Source organism: Zonotrichia albicollis, chromosome 2, assembly GCF_047830755.1.
Source record: "Zonotrichia albicollis isolate bZonAlb1 chromosome 2, bZonAlb1.hap1, whole genome shotgun sequence".
NCBI lineage: Eukaryota > Metazoa > Chordata > Aves > Passeriformes > Passerellidae > Zonotrichia > Zonotrichia albicollis.
The window spans coordinates 22,412,781-22,426,316 of NC_133820.1; the positions used below are offsets into that span (position 1 = coordinate 22,412,781).

Consider the following 13,536-nt stretch of genomic DNA (forward strand, 5'->3'; position numbering starts at 1 on the left):
TCAAAACAAAGTGACAGTGATGAAGTTGCCTTTGAACAGCTGGTTTTAATCCTGCAAAATTTTCCACTTGAGTAATAAGGGCAGACTTGGAGATTTTTGCATGAATTCTGTAATTCTGTTAAATTAGCTAATAACTCTGTTCCAACTATTTCACAGCGTCTCTAAATCTGTTGTGGTGTTTATTTTTTTAACTGCAAGGTACCTGGAATTCAACTGGCTTCTTGTTGTTTTGTATCTGTGTACAATTATTTATACCCTTTTTTCAGAGTTCCCCTTGGATTAGATAGCAATTTATGCCTGTTAAATCAATAAATAGACCTTACAAAAATTACAAGAGGTGATTTTAAGAGACTGTAAAAGTTGGAGCTTCTGGCAGTATGTTATTTTTTCCTTATATCAAAGAATTAGCTGTGAAAATTCAGTTACATGCCAATAACAGTACACTGGGAATGTAAATTGTTGTCATATAGATTGTCATCCAATTGAAGGCTGCATACTAAATCAAGGAACTTGTTACTTTTACTGACAAAAGGAATACTGAGAAGTGCTTGCATCATTTGTGACAGATGTTGTCACAACATTCTTTATAAGGCAAGTATGTGACAGAATTTGATTTTACAGCACCACAACTTCTGTAGTACAATACATTCATTTTCATGAAACTCTTTTGTAACAGCTGCTCACTGGAGAAGACTCTTATCCTTTGGAAAAAAACGAATGCCTTGTGTAGTGGTATAAATAATACTGCTTTTTTAAAAATGTATGAATGGTTCTTGGGCTACCTTTCTTTAGTTTCTGTCTGCTCAATTCTCACACTCACTAAAAGGGATCCATTCATACCATAGCCTTTTGCTTTTCAATTTTTAGTGGCCCCATCAATCATGCTGAACTTTGCCTAAGGAAAGGTTCCTGGAGAATGCCATGACAGTGCTATATTACTAAAAGGAGACTGAACTTTAGAGCAGTTTATCTATCAGAAAGGTTTGAATGGAACAATAGGTCCAAGCAGATTAATGCTACCTCTGTTTACAGATATATATTACAATCTTCAGTTGGTTTTGTACTACTTGTCCCTGGTTGAGTCATAGTCTAATTAGAATCAAATGCTGCAGATTTTAAGTTATTTCCACCACATGTAGAGCAGTCAATTGAATTCTTTATGTACACTGTGCCAAGATTATTTCCATGTATTATCTTCTTTCTTAGCTGCTTCCTTACCAAAGAATTCTCAGTTATTACACTATTTCAAATCTGGTTTTTAGAGAATGTTTGGGAACATAGTTGTACAGGACCAGAGAAAGACTGATATTGGAAGGGACCTCTGGAGGTAATCTGGTCCAACCCCCTACTCAGGCAGTATAACCTAGAGGAAGCTACCCAGGATGGTGTTTCTGTGGCTTTTGAGTATTTCCAAAAGTGGAGATATGCAAACTCTCTGGTTCAACCCATTACAGGACTCCCTCAAAGAGCATTTCCTGATATTCAGGAGGAACCTCCTGTGCTTCAGTTGTGCCCATTTTCTTTTCATTGGTGGGTGTTGCTGGAAAGAGCCTGGCTCCACCTTTTGTGCACCCTCCCTTCAGATATTTATATACGTTCATGAGGTCTCCCTGAGTCTTCTCTTTTCCAGACTGAACAGTTGCTGCTCTCTCAAGCTTTTCCTCATATGAGAGAGGTCTTGGTCCCTTAATCGTCATTGTGCCTATTCTCTGGTCATTCACTGGTCTCTCTTCAGTAATTCTATGGCTGTCTTGTGCTAAGGATCCAAGAACTGGATACAGTTTTCCAGGTGCTGAGCAGAGGGGAAGGATCAGCTCTTCCCACCTGTTGGCAACGATCCTCCTAGTGCAGCCCGTGATGGCCACAGCTCCATCACTGTCCCAGGGTTTGAGGTGAAACTGTCATTCTCTGGGTCCTCCATATTATCCTTTCTGAAGATAAAAGTGACAATTTTTTTCTGAAGATAGAAGTGGTGTTATTTTTTCCTCCAGTCTTCAGACACTTCTTCCTTTTGCCATGATCCACCAAAGTTTTTAAAAAGGTTGCTGCCAGATCTCCCAGAACTCAACACATGCATCCCATCAGAGCCCAGGGATTTCTTTATATGTGTCTGCTTTGTTGAAGTATTCTCCAACTTGATTCTCTTCTACAAAGAGCAGTTTTTCAAAATATCTTCTGTACATGGAAATTACCTTGAAGTACCTCTTATGACCAAAGGAACTGTTAACATTCCACTTCTAGGTGTCTTGCATACACAGAAAATATTTGCAGAAACTCTTTGCAGCAGCAGGTCAAAATGTGAACTTTTTTGCTATGTGGCCATAATTTATCCTCACCCTAAGGTTTTATTTACATTATGATGCACACAAGACGACTTATGTGGTTTATATCACTGAAAGTCTTAGTGTTTAGTAGAATCTACCTATTTTCTGTGTTCTTACTCCTGTTGTAATTCAGTGTTTGTGATAGAAGAGGTTTTCTTTACATTGAGTGAAAGACATATCATAGCATCTTGCTGTTGTGTTTGGAGGAACTTGGAAAAATGCATTGTACAATAAATGGCTTAGTCATACTCCCAGATATAAAAAGGAGGATGGCAAGATAATTCTACCAGATTTATCCTATGACAAAGAAAGAACAGTCTAAGAAACCTGACGCTTATCTTCCTACTAAATTTAAAGTTCTGATGCCATTTAAAAATCTAGTAATAGTAACATTTTAAAACCCAATATTTTTGTAGTTGTTTTTCAAATATAGCAGTACACATTCACTTCTTAATGTTTTTCTTTTTCCTAAGAACGTTAACCTTGACTTTTTACTTTCTTTTGAACTTCTAAGGGTTTTTTTAGTTTCAGCCCCTTCATCCCACTGCACAGACTATTTTAGATCTAAACTTTAATTAATAATCCCATAAACTATCAGCTTCTTCTCTTTTACCTTTAATAATTAAAATTATATATAATCCGTAATGAATTGTTAAGAGTCATAAAGAACTTCTAGAATTAAAATGTAGTCTAGGCACTTAACTTGTGTATTAAACTGACAGCAGTAACATATAATGTGAATGTTCCCTAAGTGTTAATGAAATTAGGTACAAAACTTTTACCCATTTATAGTCTATAAAAATTGCTATGTATGAAATATACATGATACAGTTACCAAGTCTTCTTTTTCTAGGATTTTTTTTTACTAAATATTCAAGACTAAGAAAATCAAACATTGGTGTTGTATTAAAATAGAAATGACTCACTTTGAAACAAGATTTTTGTCTTTAAAAGCTGATTAAAATGTTAGTAAAATGTTAACTTTGAGATACAATGCTCTAAGGATGCATATTTTCCACGTATAAAGCCGTGGGTGGAATTTTGTTGGCAATAATTTTTGATCAGCATAAAGACTTTATTTTGAGTTCAGACCACAGGAAAAAAACATTCCAAGCATTCCTTGCTTTCAAAGTTGATGGGCTTTTTTTTGAGGTAATAAATTTTTAGTATTCATAATATTTAATCAGAGCTCTGTTGGCCTCTATTATTTTCCTTTCAGAACTCCTTTATGACCTGGAACCCCTGGCAGGTATCTGTAGCTTCTCTGCAGAAAGTGTCACTGGCAATGGGCACCTCGCAGGGAGGGGCTGTACTGAATGGGAGAACTTAATGTACTCTTAACTTTATTTCCTTAGCAGAGAAGGACAGAGAGAGATGATGAGTGATTCATTTATCACTGGAACAAGTCTAAATAAATCAGTCTCAGAACTGTCTTTCCTGATCTCTCTCCAAGAAGTCTGCTTGGATTTTAAGGATTGTAGATGATCTAACTCTGTAGAAAACTGGTTGCAATGCCACAGCACAAGGGGAAAAAAAATTAAAAATGTATTTTAGTAGCTGACAGAATTTCACCTGGGTATGCTGTGGAGTTAAGTTGTTCCAAGTCAAGCTCACAAGGATAAAGTGGTAAAATGAGATGGAGATTTCCCATGAATAAGCCAAACCTGCCTGTGTGCAATGTGGCACCCAGTGAACTGCCCTTTAGCCCACAGAGAGAATACTCACTTGTTCTGCTACTAAAGCAGTCAGTGTTGCCTGTGTTAAAATAGCAAATTCACTGAGTGATGTTGTCTGAGTGTATAGCACAAGGTACAGGTATTCTTTCTCTGCTTGCTCAGAGTGAGTAAAACGCAGCTGAGTTTCCTTGACTAAAACAAGAAGGAAGTTCAGTGGGTGTATTTTACTGCAATTCATTGCATAGAGGATTTAAGGCTGGAGTCTCCTTTAATTGGTGCTGCTCACAATGGAACTAAAAACCCAGGCTAGACCTGTAAATGGAATTAAAATCTACATCCAGTTACTGTGTTAATTATTCTTTGTCAAAAAGCCTTGACCTAGTAGATGCAGTTGTCTTACACAGTTACAACTTAACTAGCACCAAAAGCATTCAAAGGATGGTTAAGAATATTCCTGGGAACTGAAGCAGTTCTGCTTAAAGACTGTGGCTTGAAAGGGAGTTTGAAGGGCTTTGAAGCTTTTGAAAGCATTGTCATTCTTCCTGTCTGTTCTGCTCCTGTTCAGTACCTAAATAAGGAGTTTTATTTGTTTTAACTTGTCAGTTTGACTCTCTCTTGAAACACAGGACTGGCATAAGCAGAGTAAAAGGGAGGAAAATTCTTTTCCTGCAAGTGGCTTCATTCTGTTTTACTTGGGTTTGCGTTCAATATTTGAATTTCAATTTCATGTCACATTCAAATTAATCTAACTCTTCAAGTTTAATATTACAGATTTATTTTAAGATGAAAAAAATACCAATATACTCTCAATTTCATCAGTGTATTTCAAAGTTCAAGAACAAGTTGAAAATCACACCTATTATTCTGTGTTTTATTTTTCTTCTAGTATTGGTCTGTGTTAAAGTGCAGAATGTGCTAATGAGAAATCACCTTAAAAACTTTGTGTGATTTGATGTCTTTATTTGTGTGATTTAATGTCTTAATTTCTAATTTTCCTTTTGATTTTCATGCTTATCATATCACAGAAGTGAACCATTATAAATGGTTTTAAATAAATTCAAAGATTAAGTCCTTTATTTTTTATGATATGTCTCATTAGGATAGAATTTATTACTCAGATACTTGAAACAAAATTGTTCAAGTTTTGCATTTATAAATCATTTGTCTTGAGAAAAATCCAAAAACAAACTAAAATTAAAAGACCCCACCAAAACCAAAAGCAAAAAATTGTCCCCTTTGAGTCACAGAAACTGTCAGTGCAGTTCTGGTTAAATTTTTTCAGAATGAGATCTTTTGCTACATATTGTTGATAATGTTGATTCATATTTGTCTGTTATTTTTATACAGTTCTGTTAAATGAACTGTGTCATATCTTTGCAAGCATAAGCAAAGAGAAATAAGGGGTAGATACTGTTCTAAGCGGCATTTTTGTTCTGAGGGGAGATCAACTATACAAACACTTTCTAAAGGTAATTTTTATAAATAATTTGATAACTCAGATATTCTAGTGGTCAGTCAAACTGGAACACATTATTGTCATCTTTAGAAGATGATAGTAGATAGTGGTGGATCCTGACGTTTTTGTATCGTCAAGATCCAAAATTATTATATTGGATGTATAATATTATACTGGACTGTTGCACTTCTACTACTACCTTATAATATTTTTTGTAATATTTGAAGTTTCTTGATGCAAAAGTACTACATCAAGGAAAAAAAACTAAAAATAATTAAACAAAAACACACAAAAACCAGCCCAATGGATTAAAAAAAAAAAAAAAACCAAAAAAAACCCCCAATAAGCCAAAATACAGATCAGTAAACCCATAATCAGTAGAGCCTTTTCTGAAATGGCTGTCACTGTGGGAAAAATAAATAAATCGATATTAAATGGTGAACTTGTAATTGTGTATTCAGGTCAAAAATATGTGAGATGCAAATAGATGCCTAAATCTTCTGATGGATGTCCCAGTTTGGAAAACTGTTCTTCAATTTACCTGAATACTAATGAGGAGAGAAATTTCCTCTGAGATGAGACAGCTTCTGTTTAACCTATGTGAATGCCAAATTAGGCAAATGTTTTCCTGTTGTCTAAGAATCACTGAAGTTACAGAGGAAATATGAGGCCTTGGCTTTATGGACAAATTGCTGAACCCTGACCTACTACCTGGGTTTTCATGTTTCAAACAGACTTTGCTGCAAAGCCATGAATGTCAATAAAAAACCAATAGACTCTCAAAAGTAATAGCAAGGAAAAAACCAAAAAACTAACAAAAAAACCCAAACAAAAACAAAAAAAAAAAACCTTAATGTGCATGGAGTTACACTGTTTTGGTGTTTTGGTTTGCTTTTGTTGAGGACAAGCTATCTCACAGGAAGAGGGCAGTAAACTGATTTTCTCTACTCTGTAGGAGGGCTGAGAAAAATGCAAAAAAACTCATTTCAGTCCTTTAGAAAATACCATTTGTTAGTTCAATGCTAGAAAATGTAGAATGCACTCCGCAGAGCTTTTATTTCTGCATTACTGGTTTAGTTATTGCTGTTTCAACAGCTGATATAGATAGAGATTCCAAAATGTAGGTATCTAGTTTCTTTTCTAATACTGTGGAACCTCAGTGAAGCAATGACATGTGTTCTTCTGTTTTCTCTGTTTTAGTTTTTCTTCTGTGATTGATTTTTTTTAAAAAATGAGAAAAAATTATAATTTGGTGTAACCTCATCTGCAATAATATCATGCATGAGGGATTGCTTTTGCATCATTAACTGAAGGTCAAAAATAGCCCAACAGTTCATAGCCATTTCTTTGTAAATAGCAAAAAATCAAGGAGAAAAGATTAGTCTTGAACTTCTGAATGGTTTTATGTTCCAAACTTCTCTGTCCAATGGTGTGTGTCTGTGGCACCTCTCATCATTTTTGCTGCAGAGACAGAAATGCTGCTTCAGTCTTGAGTGAAGTCCACACCATTCTATCCCAAGCAATGAATAATTCACAGGTTATTTAAAACCCAAAGCTAATAGATCAGGGAAAGACACTAAGAAGATGTGTCTATTTTCCTCCAAAAGAAAGGGAAAAAAACCATTCACAAATATCCAAATAATAGCACATAATATTTTGAATTTATGAGGTGGAAAAGTAAACAACTAGTCAAGGCTGAATTTCTTGTTACATAAACTTCCATATTGGCCACAGATCCTGTGGGAAGCACTTGGTGTTAACAGTAAGTGAGAAGATTTTTGGTCAGATGGCTTCACAGCTACAGAGTGACTTGGACACAGTGAATGAAACTTATTTCTAAATACATGGTCATGCTACGATGTGTTGCATAGTTCAACCAACTTTTTTCAATCTGTCTTCTGGCATAGAGATATTTGACCACGACTAGATATCTGGAAAATGACTCATGCTTCAACAACCTTTGGCAAGACGTTCTTCTTACACTGTGAATTTTGGTAGTGTTACTATGTCCATCTGGTCTTCTAAGGATGGAATTTGAATATACTGAGAATACTGCATAGTAAGCAGAAATTATAATATAAATATTGTGGGGAAAATGAATTAATATTTTCTTTTTGTTTTGATTTTCATATTTTCAGTTGAGATAGTATTAAGAAATAGGCTTATTCCTGTTTTATCCTTTCTATGGTATAAATTCTGAAATACTGAAATAAAAATTTATCATAGTTCATTTATTCAGTAACTTGAGAATTCTTTTATTATTTTTTCTTTCAGTAACTCCTGGTGAAACTGTTGCTGTGGATACACAAACCAGGGTAACCAAGGAAACCACCACCTCCAAACCAGAAATGCCATCTTCTGTGCTTTTGGAGGTTCCAGCCTTGGCTGACTTCAATAAGGCATGGGCAGAACTCACTGACTGGCTTTCTCGACTGGATCGAGAGATAAAATCTCAGAGAGTGAAAGTAGGTGATCTCGATGACATCAACGACATGATCCTCAAACAAAAGGTATGAGAAACACTGATTTTTCAAGTTGAAAGCCTCATGAGCTTTGTTCTGTATTAAATCCTTTCAACAAGGAGCACAGGAGAGATGATAGGCTGCAATACATGTAGTTGTCACTTCAGCTACTTTATCCCATGAACACAATTACTGGATGTAATTTATAGATAATTAATTGAGGAGAAAAGAAAAAGTATTTACTATTTTCTATGGTATTTGAAGCAGATCTCTCTATGTTTTTGTTGCTTGTGCTGTAAGAGTATTCAAGCCAATGGTTGAAATATAAACTTCTTGAGAATAAAGAAATTGCATAGTAAGCTCCAGGTTGGCGGGAAGAAGATCACCCTGTTTCACACCTTTTCTTATGTTACTTCTTAATAACTTTCTGAGAGCCTTACATGCTGCTCTCAGTTTATCAAAGGCTCCTCAGTTGTCTTAACAAAAAGAGCAGCTCATTAATGCAATTGTTTTGTCAGCAAAACTGCATCCCTGCATCACCTACCTTTGAAAACACAGAAAAACAAGGAAATAAATGTTTTAGGAGAAAAAAAGGCTAAATTCTAGCTACTCAGTAGCAATAAAAGTAATTTTGTATTATACAGCTCTAAAGTAATTACCTGCCTTCTAGATTTAGTATTGTTCAATACAAAAGATTTGTCTTACCTGCACAAAACTTTTCAGTGCTAAATTTCCATTCAGTTCAGTTCTAAACTGAGTTTAGGATTCCCAATTATAAGATTCTGTTGGGTTTTTCATAATCTTCCTCCTCATAAAAAAAAAAATCTGATTTATTGTAAGGAAGATATTGACATTCTTCTCTTTGCTTAAACTAGAAATAGAGGGAGAAAAAATGTATAAACTTTATTGAGGCTCTGTACTGAGACAATTTAAAGAAAATATACTCATGTCTCATGGGATTGTTTTTGCTGGTTTTCTTTTACTTCCTTTTCCCCCCAGTGCTTTAAACTATTTTTGAGAAATTTGGCTGCCTTACCTTCTGTATGATGAACATGTTAGTTTCATCTTGATTAATGATGATTATATTTGCTAAGTAGAATTACATACTGCTTCATTAATTAAAATATCCTTAAAACAGAATGGATAAAAGTGATAATTCCAGTGCCGTCTGCATAGGGCATTAGGTTAAAATAGTTGTTATGTCATTTGGAATGGTTGGTGGCCAACCTTTATCTTTTAGTGATTTGCAGTATAATTTTGGTTTTAAAATTTTATATTGTCAAATACTTTGTTCAGCATTAGTCAGTTTTCTTACTTATACCTCACTTCAGCATTTTATTCTGGCAGGCAAAATCCATAGTTTGCTTCCTTCTGCAGATGTGTTTTACTTAAATATGAGATCAAATTATTAACTCTTCAGAATTTCAGTTAGTATTATGTGTGTTTTAAAATTAACTGCTTTGAATTTTCATTTTATCTTAGTTCAGGGCTAAAATATTTTAACACTACTGCAGTCTGTTCCTGGCTGGGTAGCCCTGTCTCTTTTTTTGATAGCATGCTGTGCTGGTAACAAAACCAGCAGGAAAACTCTTTTTTGTCATGCTTACCTCTCTAATTGGCTGTGCAACAGAATGTGACATTTAATATATTCTCTGATGAAATGGAAGAACCAAAGTCTATATATAGACTGCAGCTCTGTTAGCTGTCTCCCTCTTCTCCAATGATCATCTTAATATCATTTAATGCATGGAAATTAATGCCATGAAATATTTTATTCTTCTTGTACATCTATCACTGGATTATTAGGTGAGATTAGGATGGACAATTTTAAAAACTGACAAAGAATTTTTAGGTTTCTCAAAAAAAAACCCCCAAAAAACCTACCCTGCTTTGTAATGAGTGGAGTGTCTGCAGCAGTCTGTGAGCTGATGAAGCTGGACGTGTGGGTACTTGACTAATCAGAAAAGTCACGCCAGATATGATCTAAGTTGGAAATCCAAAAGTAGTGCTTACCTCCCCTGATCTGTGCATTCCATAGAAGATTACAGGGATATTTTTCCTGTGGCTGTAATTTAAAAGTCATTGAAAGTCACCACACTGCATCGTGGTTTATTTGGAGAGTTTATTGCATCTTTACAGGTACCTCAGTAAGATTTAATGAAAGTTCCATCCTTGTAGATTGACCTGATTTTTTTTAAAGTCAGTTTTTAGACTTTAGGTGTAAAATACCATCTGAACACAGCCAAATACTTCCCTTATAAAAATGCATCATTATAGAGATAAATGCTTGAAGAAAGCTGTTTCACTATAAAACATCTCAAGCTGCTAACCCAGAATTGAGAATGCTTCGAACAGCTCATCCTGTTGTGTTATCAAACCCTTACTGGTTTTGGGTTTTGTTTCAATTTCATATTTCATTCAAAGCAGAGAGCCACATTTCTAATAGTAAATTGCAATGTCAGAGCAAACATTTTAAAAGCAAAGAAATCCCACATCCTGGCAGTGTATGTAACAGGCCATTTTCCAAATCATTCAGGTAAAAATAAGTGACCTGAGGTTGTCCTTTCTTTCACAGCAGCCTGTAATGTTGTTGAAGCTCCATCTCTGAGGTCATTTTGGTTAAGTTCGCTTCAATCTGATTGTATAAAGGATCACAGCCACTAACTTTGCCATATTTTTCCTCCATAAAAGTTTAAGACATCATTAGCCCTCACTTGAACTTTGCTTGGAGCTGATCTCAGTGAATTGGCGCTCTTGTGTGAATAGCACATACATGGATTAATTATAGGATAATAAAACTCAAAAAAGACAACTATTTTTAAAAAAGGCTTATTTTAGTGGCAGCTTCCCCTTAATGAAAGAAAAAATACAAATTAAATTCTCCTAAGTGGTGCACATAATATATAGTAAAAGTAGAGTACTAAAAGAGTAGCATAATGACTGCTCATTTCTCATATCTACAATTAATCTTTCAGTCAAATGAGTGGTATACTTCAAGCAAATGCATTACCTATTTTAGTCATCTGTGATTGTGCATATCTTGTTAAACTCTATATAATTAAACTAAAATATACTAAAAAGTGTGTAGTAAAGATATTTAATACTAGCATTAATGTCATCTGTGCTTTCATTAAATGAAAATGGTTATATTTTTCTCATCTGCTTGAAGCTGCCTTGGCAGGCTGACAAGACACTCGTGTTGTTTCTTTAGACAAGAAATAATGTAAATAAAGTTCATAGGAAAGTTCATGGCTGTATAATATGCCATGATACCATAATGTAGGGAGGTGAGGGACACGACAAACAGTGGTTTTCCCAGTTTCTTCAATTCACTGTCCTTACTTCAAAACAATCAACATGCTTTATATTTGAAGGTCAGGTGGAGGTTCTTCATAAAAGAGAAAATTGTGATGAACAGGATGATGAACTCCATTTTGCTACATTTTAGAAAAATGGAAGCCTTACTTAAGATGCCAACAAGCCTTTGCTCAGAAATTCTGCTTTGGCATCGTATTTTGCAACAGGAATAGATTTCTACTGAAAGTAGTGAATCATGGAGGCTGTGCAAAGCTTGAAGTTAATTAACAATGCTGTTCAGAGAGATCAGGTACTATAATCTCCCTAAATTTTAAATTATGTCCATGGATTTTGCCAAGGTATGCTGTCCATCCAAATTTTTTGAAACATACATAGTTGAAAGCATGGCTTTTATATTGCTCTGGATGAACATAGATTTTAATTAGTAAAAGGTATTATAATAAGTATTATATGTGTGAGACTACAATTTTCTATGTGTGTTTTTACTCCTTGATTCTAAGAGTTGAATAGGCTGAATCATCAATTTTAGGTGCAGCAGAGGGGACTAATCTGCAAAAAAAAAGTATTTATTAGAATGAGACCAACCTAGTTACTGAGACTTTTATGCAAAGAAGAGGAAAAGATACTTTCAGGATGGATGATTTGTGTCATCCCAGAGTAGTCAACCAAAAAGATGTAGTGAATTTATTTCTGTCTAATTAATTTGTCACTATTCAAAGAAAGGCGGGTTTGATCATCTGTCAGTTGGAGAAGTAAACAAAACTAGAATCAGGAAATGTTTTCACTTTTAATTGTAATTGATTTTTCTATAGTTGAGAATCTTTTCCATATGATGGATCATGAAATAACAGTTAAGGAAAAATATTTGTTTATAAACTGCAGAAAAAAAGAGTGGGCTTAACTTATGTTTCTCTTGTCTGAATATTTTTTATCTATCTTGTCCCATGCTTTTTACTATACAACTTAATTGTGCATTTTCATGTGGAACCTTACAATTAATATCAACATGGATCAGAAGAATGGGAAGTTTTCTGTCCAAACTGTGTTCCAGCATCCATTTTTGTGGAAATATAAATATAGTTTTCCAGATTTATATCCTGTTATTACAGAAGCAACTGTAAGTTCCAAATTAAAATTTGCAGTTCTGCATTACTGGGTGTGAAAAAGTGTACTCTAAATGTGCCTGTATTGAATGAGAAGTTGTAGTTACAGACAGAGGCTTTTGCTATGTCCATATAGCTTATGTTAGAAGTACTTTAAGGTCTACAGAATTTTGCAGAAGTTTCATTTTAGTGACAAATGCATGAAAAGATCCATGCATCCCCAGACAATGTACTGTAAAAGACCATAACAGAAGATTTTACACTTGGATCTGAACATTTCCAGTTCCTGTGATGTGCTTAAAGGGAAAATTTTGCTAGTCCAGAGTCCAAGTGTGGTGCCAGTAAGTTGGAATTTACATTCACACTTTCTGAGTCAAACTTCAAGAGCACATTTCCCCATCCCTTGCTCTGTGCTGGCATGATGCTTTGAGCGTTGTTTTCAAACTTGTAGGGTCTTCTTTCTTTATATGAATACACAACTGCAGACATTCCTTGTGTCACTGTTGGACCAGGATAAACTATCCTGATAAATCAGGGCTGGTGCTGAAACTGATTCTGCAGCATGTTGGATGGTTCACTGGCATTTTTGTGCATCCTCTCTGATACCATTGCTTACAGATGTCTTTACGGATTAAAGGTTGTGCAAAACCTCACTTACCTCTATGAAATTTGCCATGGGATATAACTGCTCAGGAGACACTATCATTATTTTATTATGTATTTCAGAGTGTTATTGTTGTTGTATTCATTATGGGATATCTATTGGAATTCTTCTTTTATGCTGTCAATGCTGTTAGACTTCTGAAATGACTTCTAATTTATGAAAGTACTGGAAATCTGGTTTCGGTTTCTGAAGTGAATAAGAAAATAAATGAACAGATTTCTAAATATATTAATTTATTATTATTAATTTAAAATTAAAAGATTTGTGGTCCTGAAATGGTTTTACTTTTTTGCAGAATAGAGGAAAATGAAAAAATGCCTATCAGCCTTCCAGTTTCTTTCTAAAGGTTAGAAAATGCAGTGGGATGCTCTAGAGGGCCTGGAAATCTGAATCTCTAAAGGGAAAGGGAAGAAAAAAAGATCTATTAGTTGGAAAATTGGACCTCAAGGGATATAGAATATGTGTCAGGAGACTGGCTTTTTAATACTTTGTTGAACAAAAAGACAGCTGATATTTTAAACTAGCTTGGCCAG

The 13,536-nt window shown here is 34.7% G+C and overlaps 1 protein-coding gene across 15 annotated transcripts in view; it reads left to right on the forward strand.

Annotated features, from left to right (window-relative positions):
• Positions 1–13,536, forward strand: part of DMD (dystrophin) — a 1,146,493-nt gene that overhangs the window by 819,737 nt on the left and 313,220 nt on the right. For all 15 annotated transcript variants that reach the window (XM_074534563.1, XM_074534577.1, XM_074534568.1 and 12 more), the window contains one exon: positions 7,731–7,966. In XM_074534563.1, the coding sequence (XP_074390664.1) occupies positions 7,731–7,966 (236 nt within the window). The remainder of the gene's footprint in view (positions 1–7,730; positions 7,967–13,536) is intronic.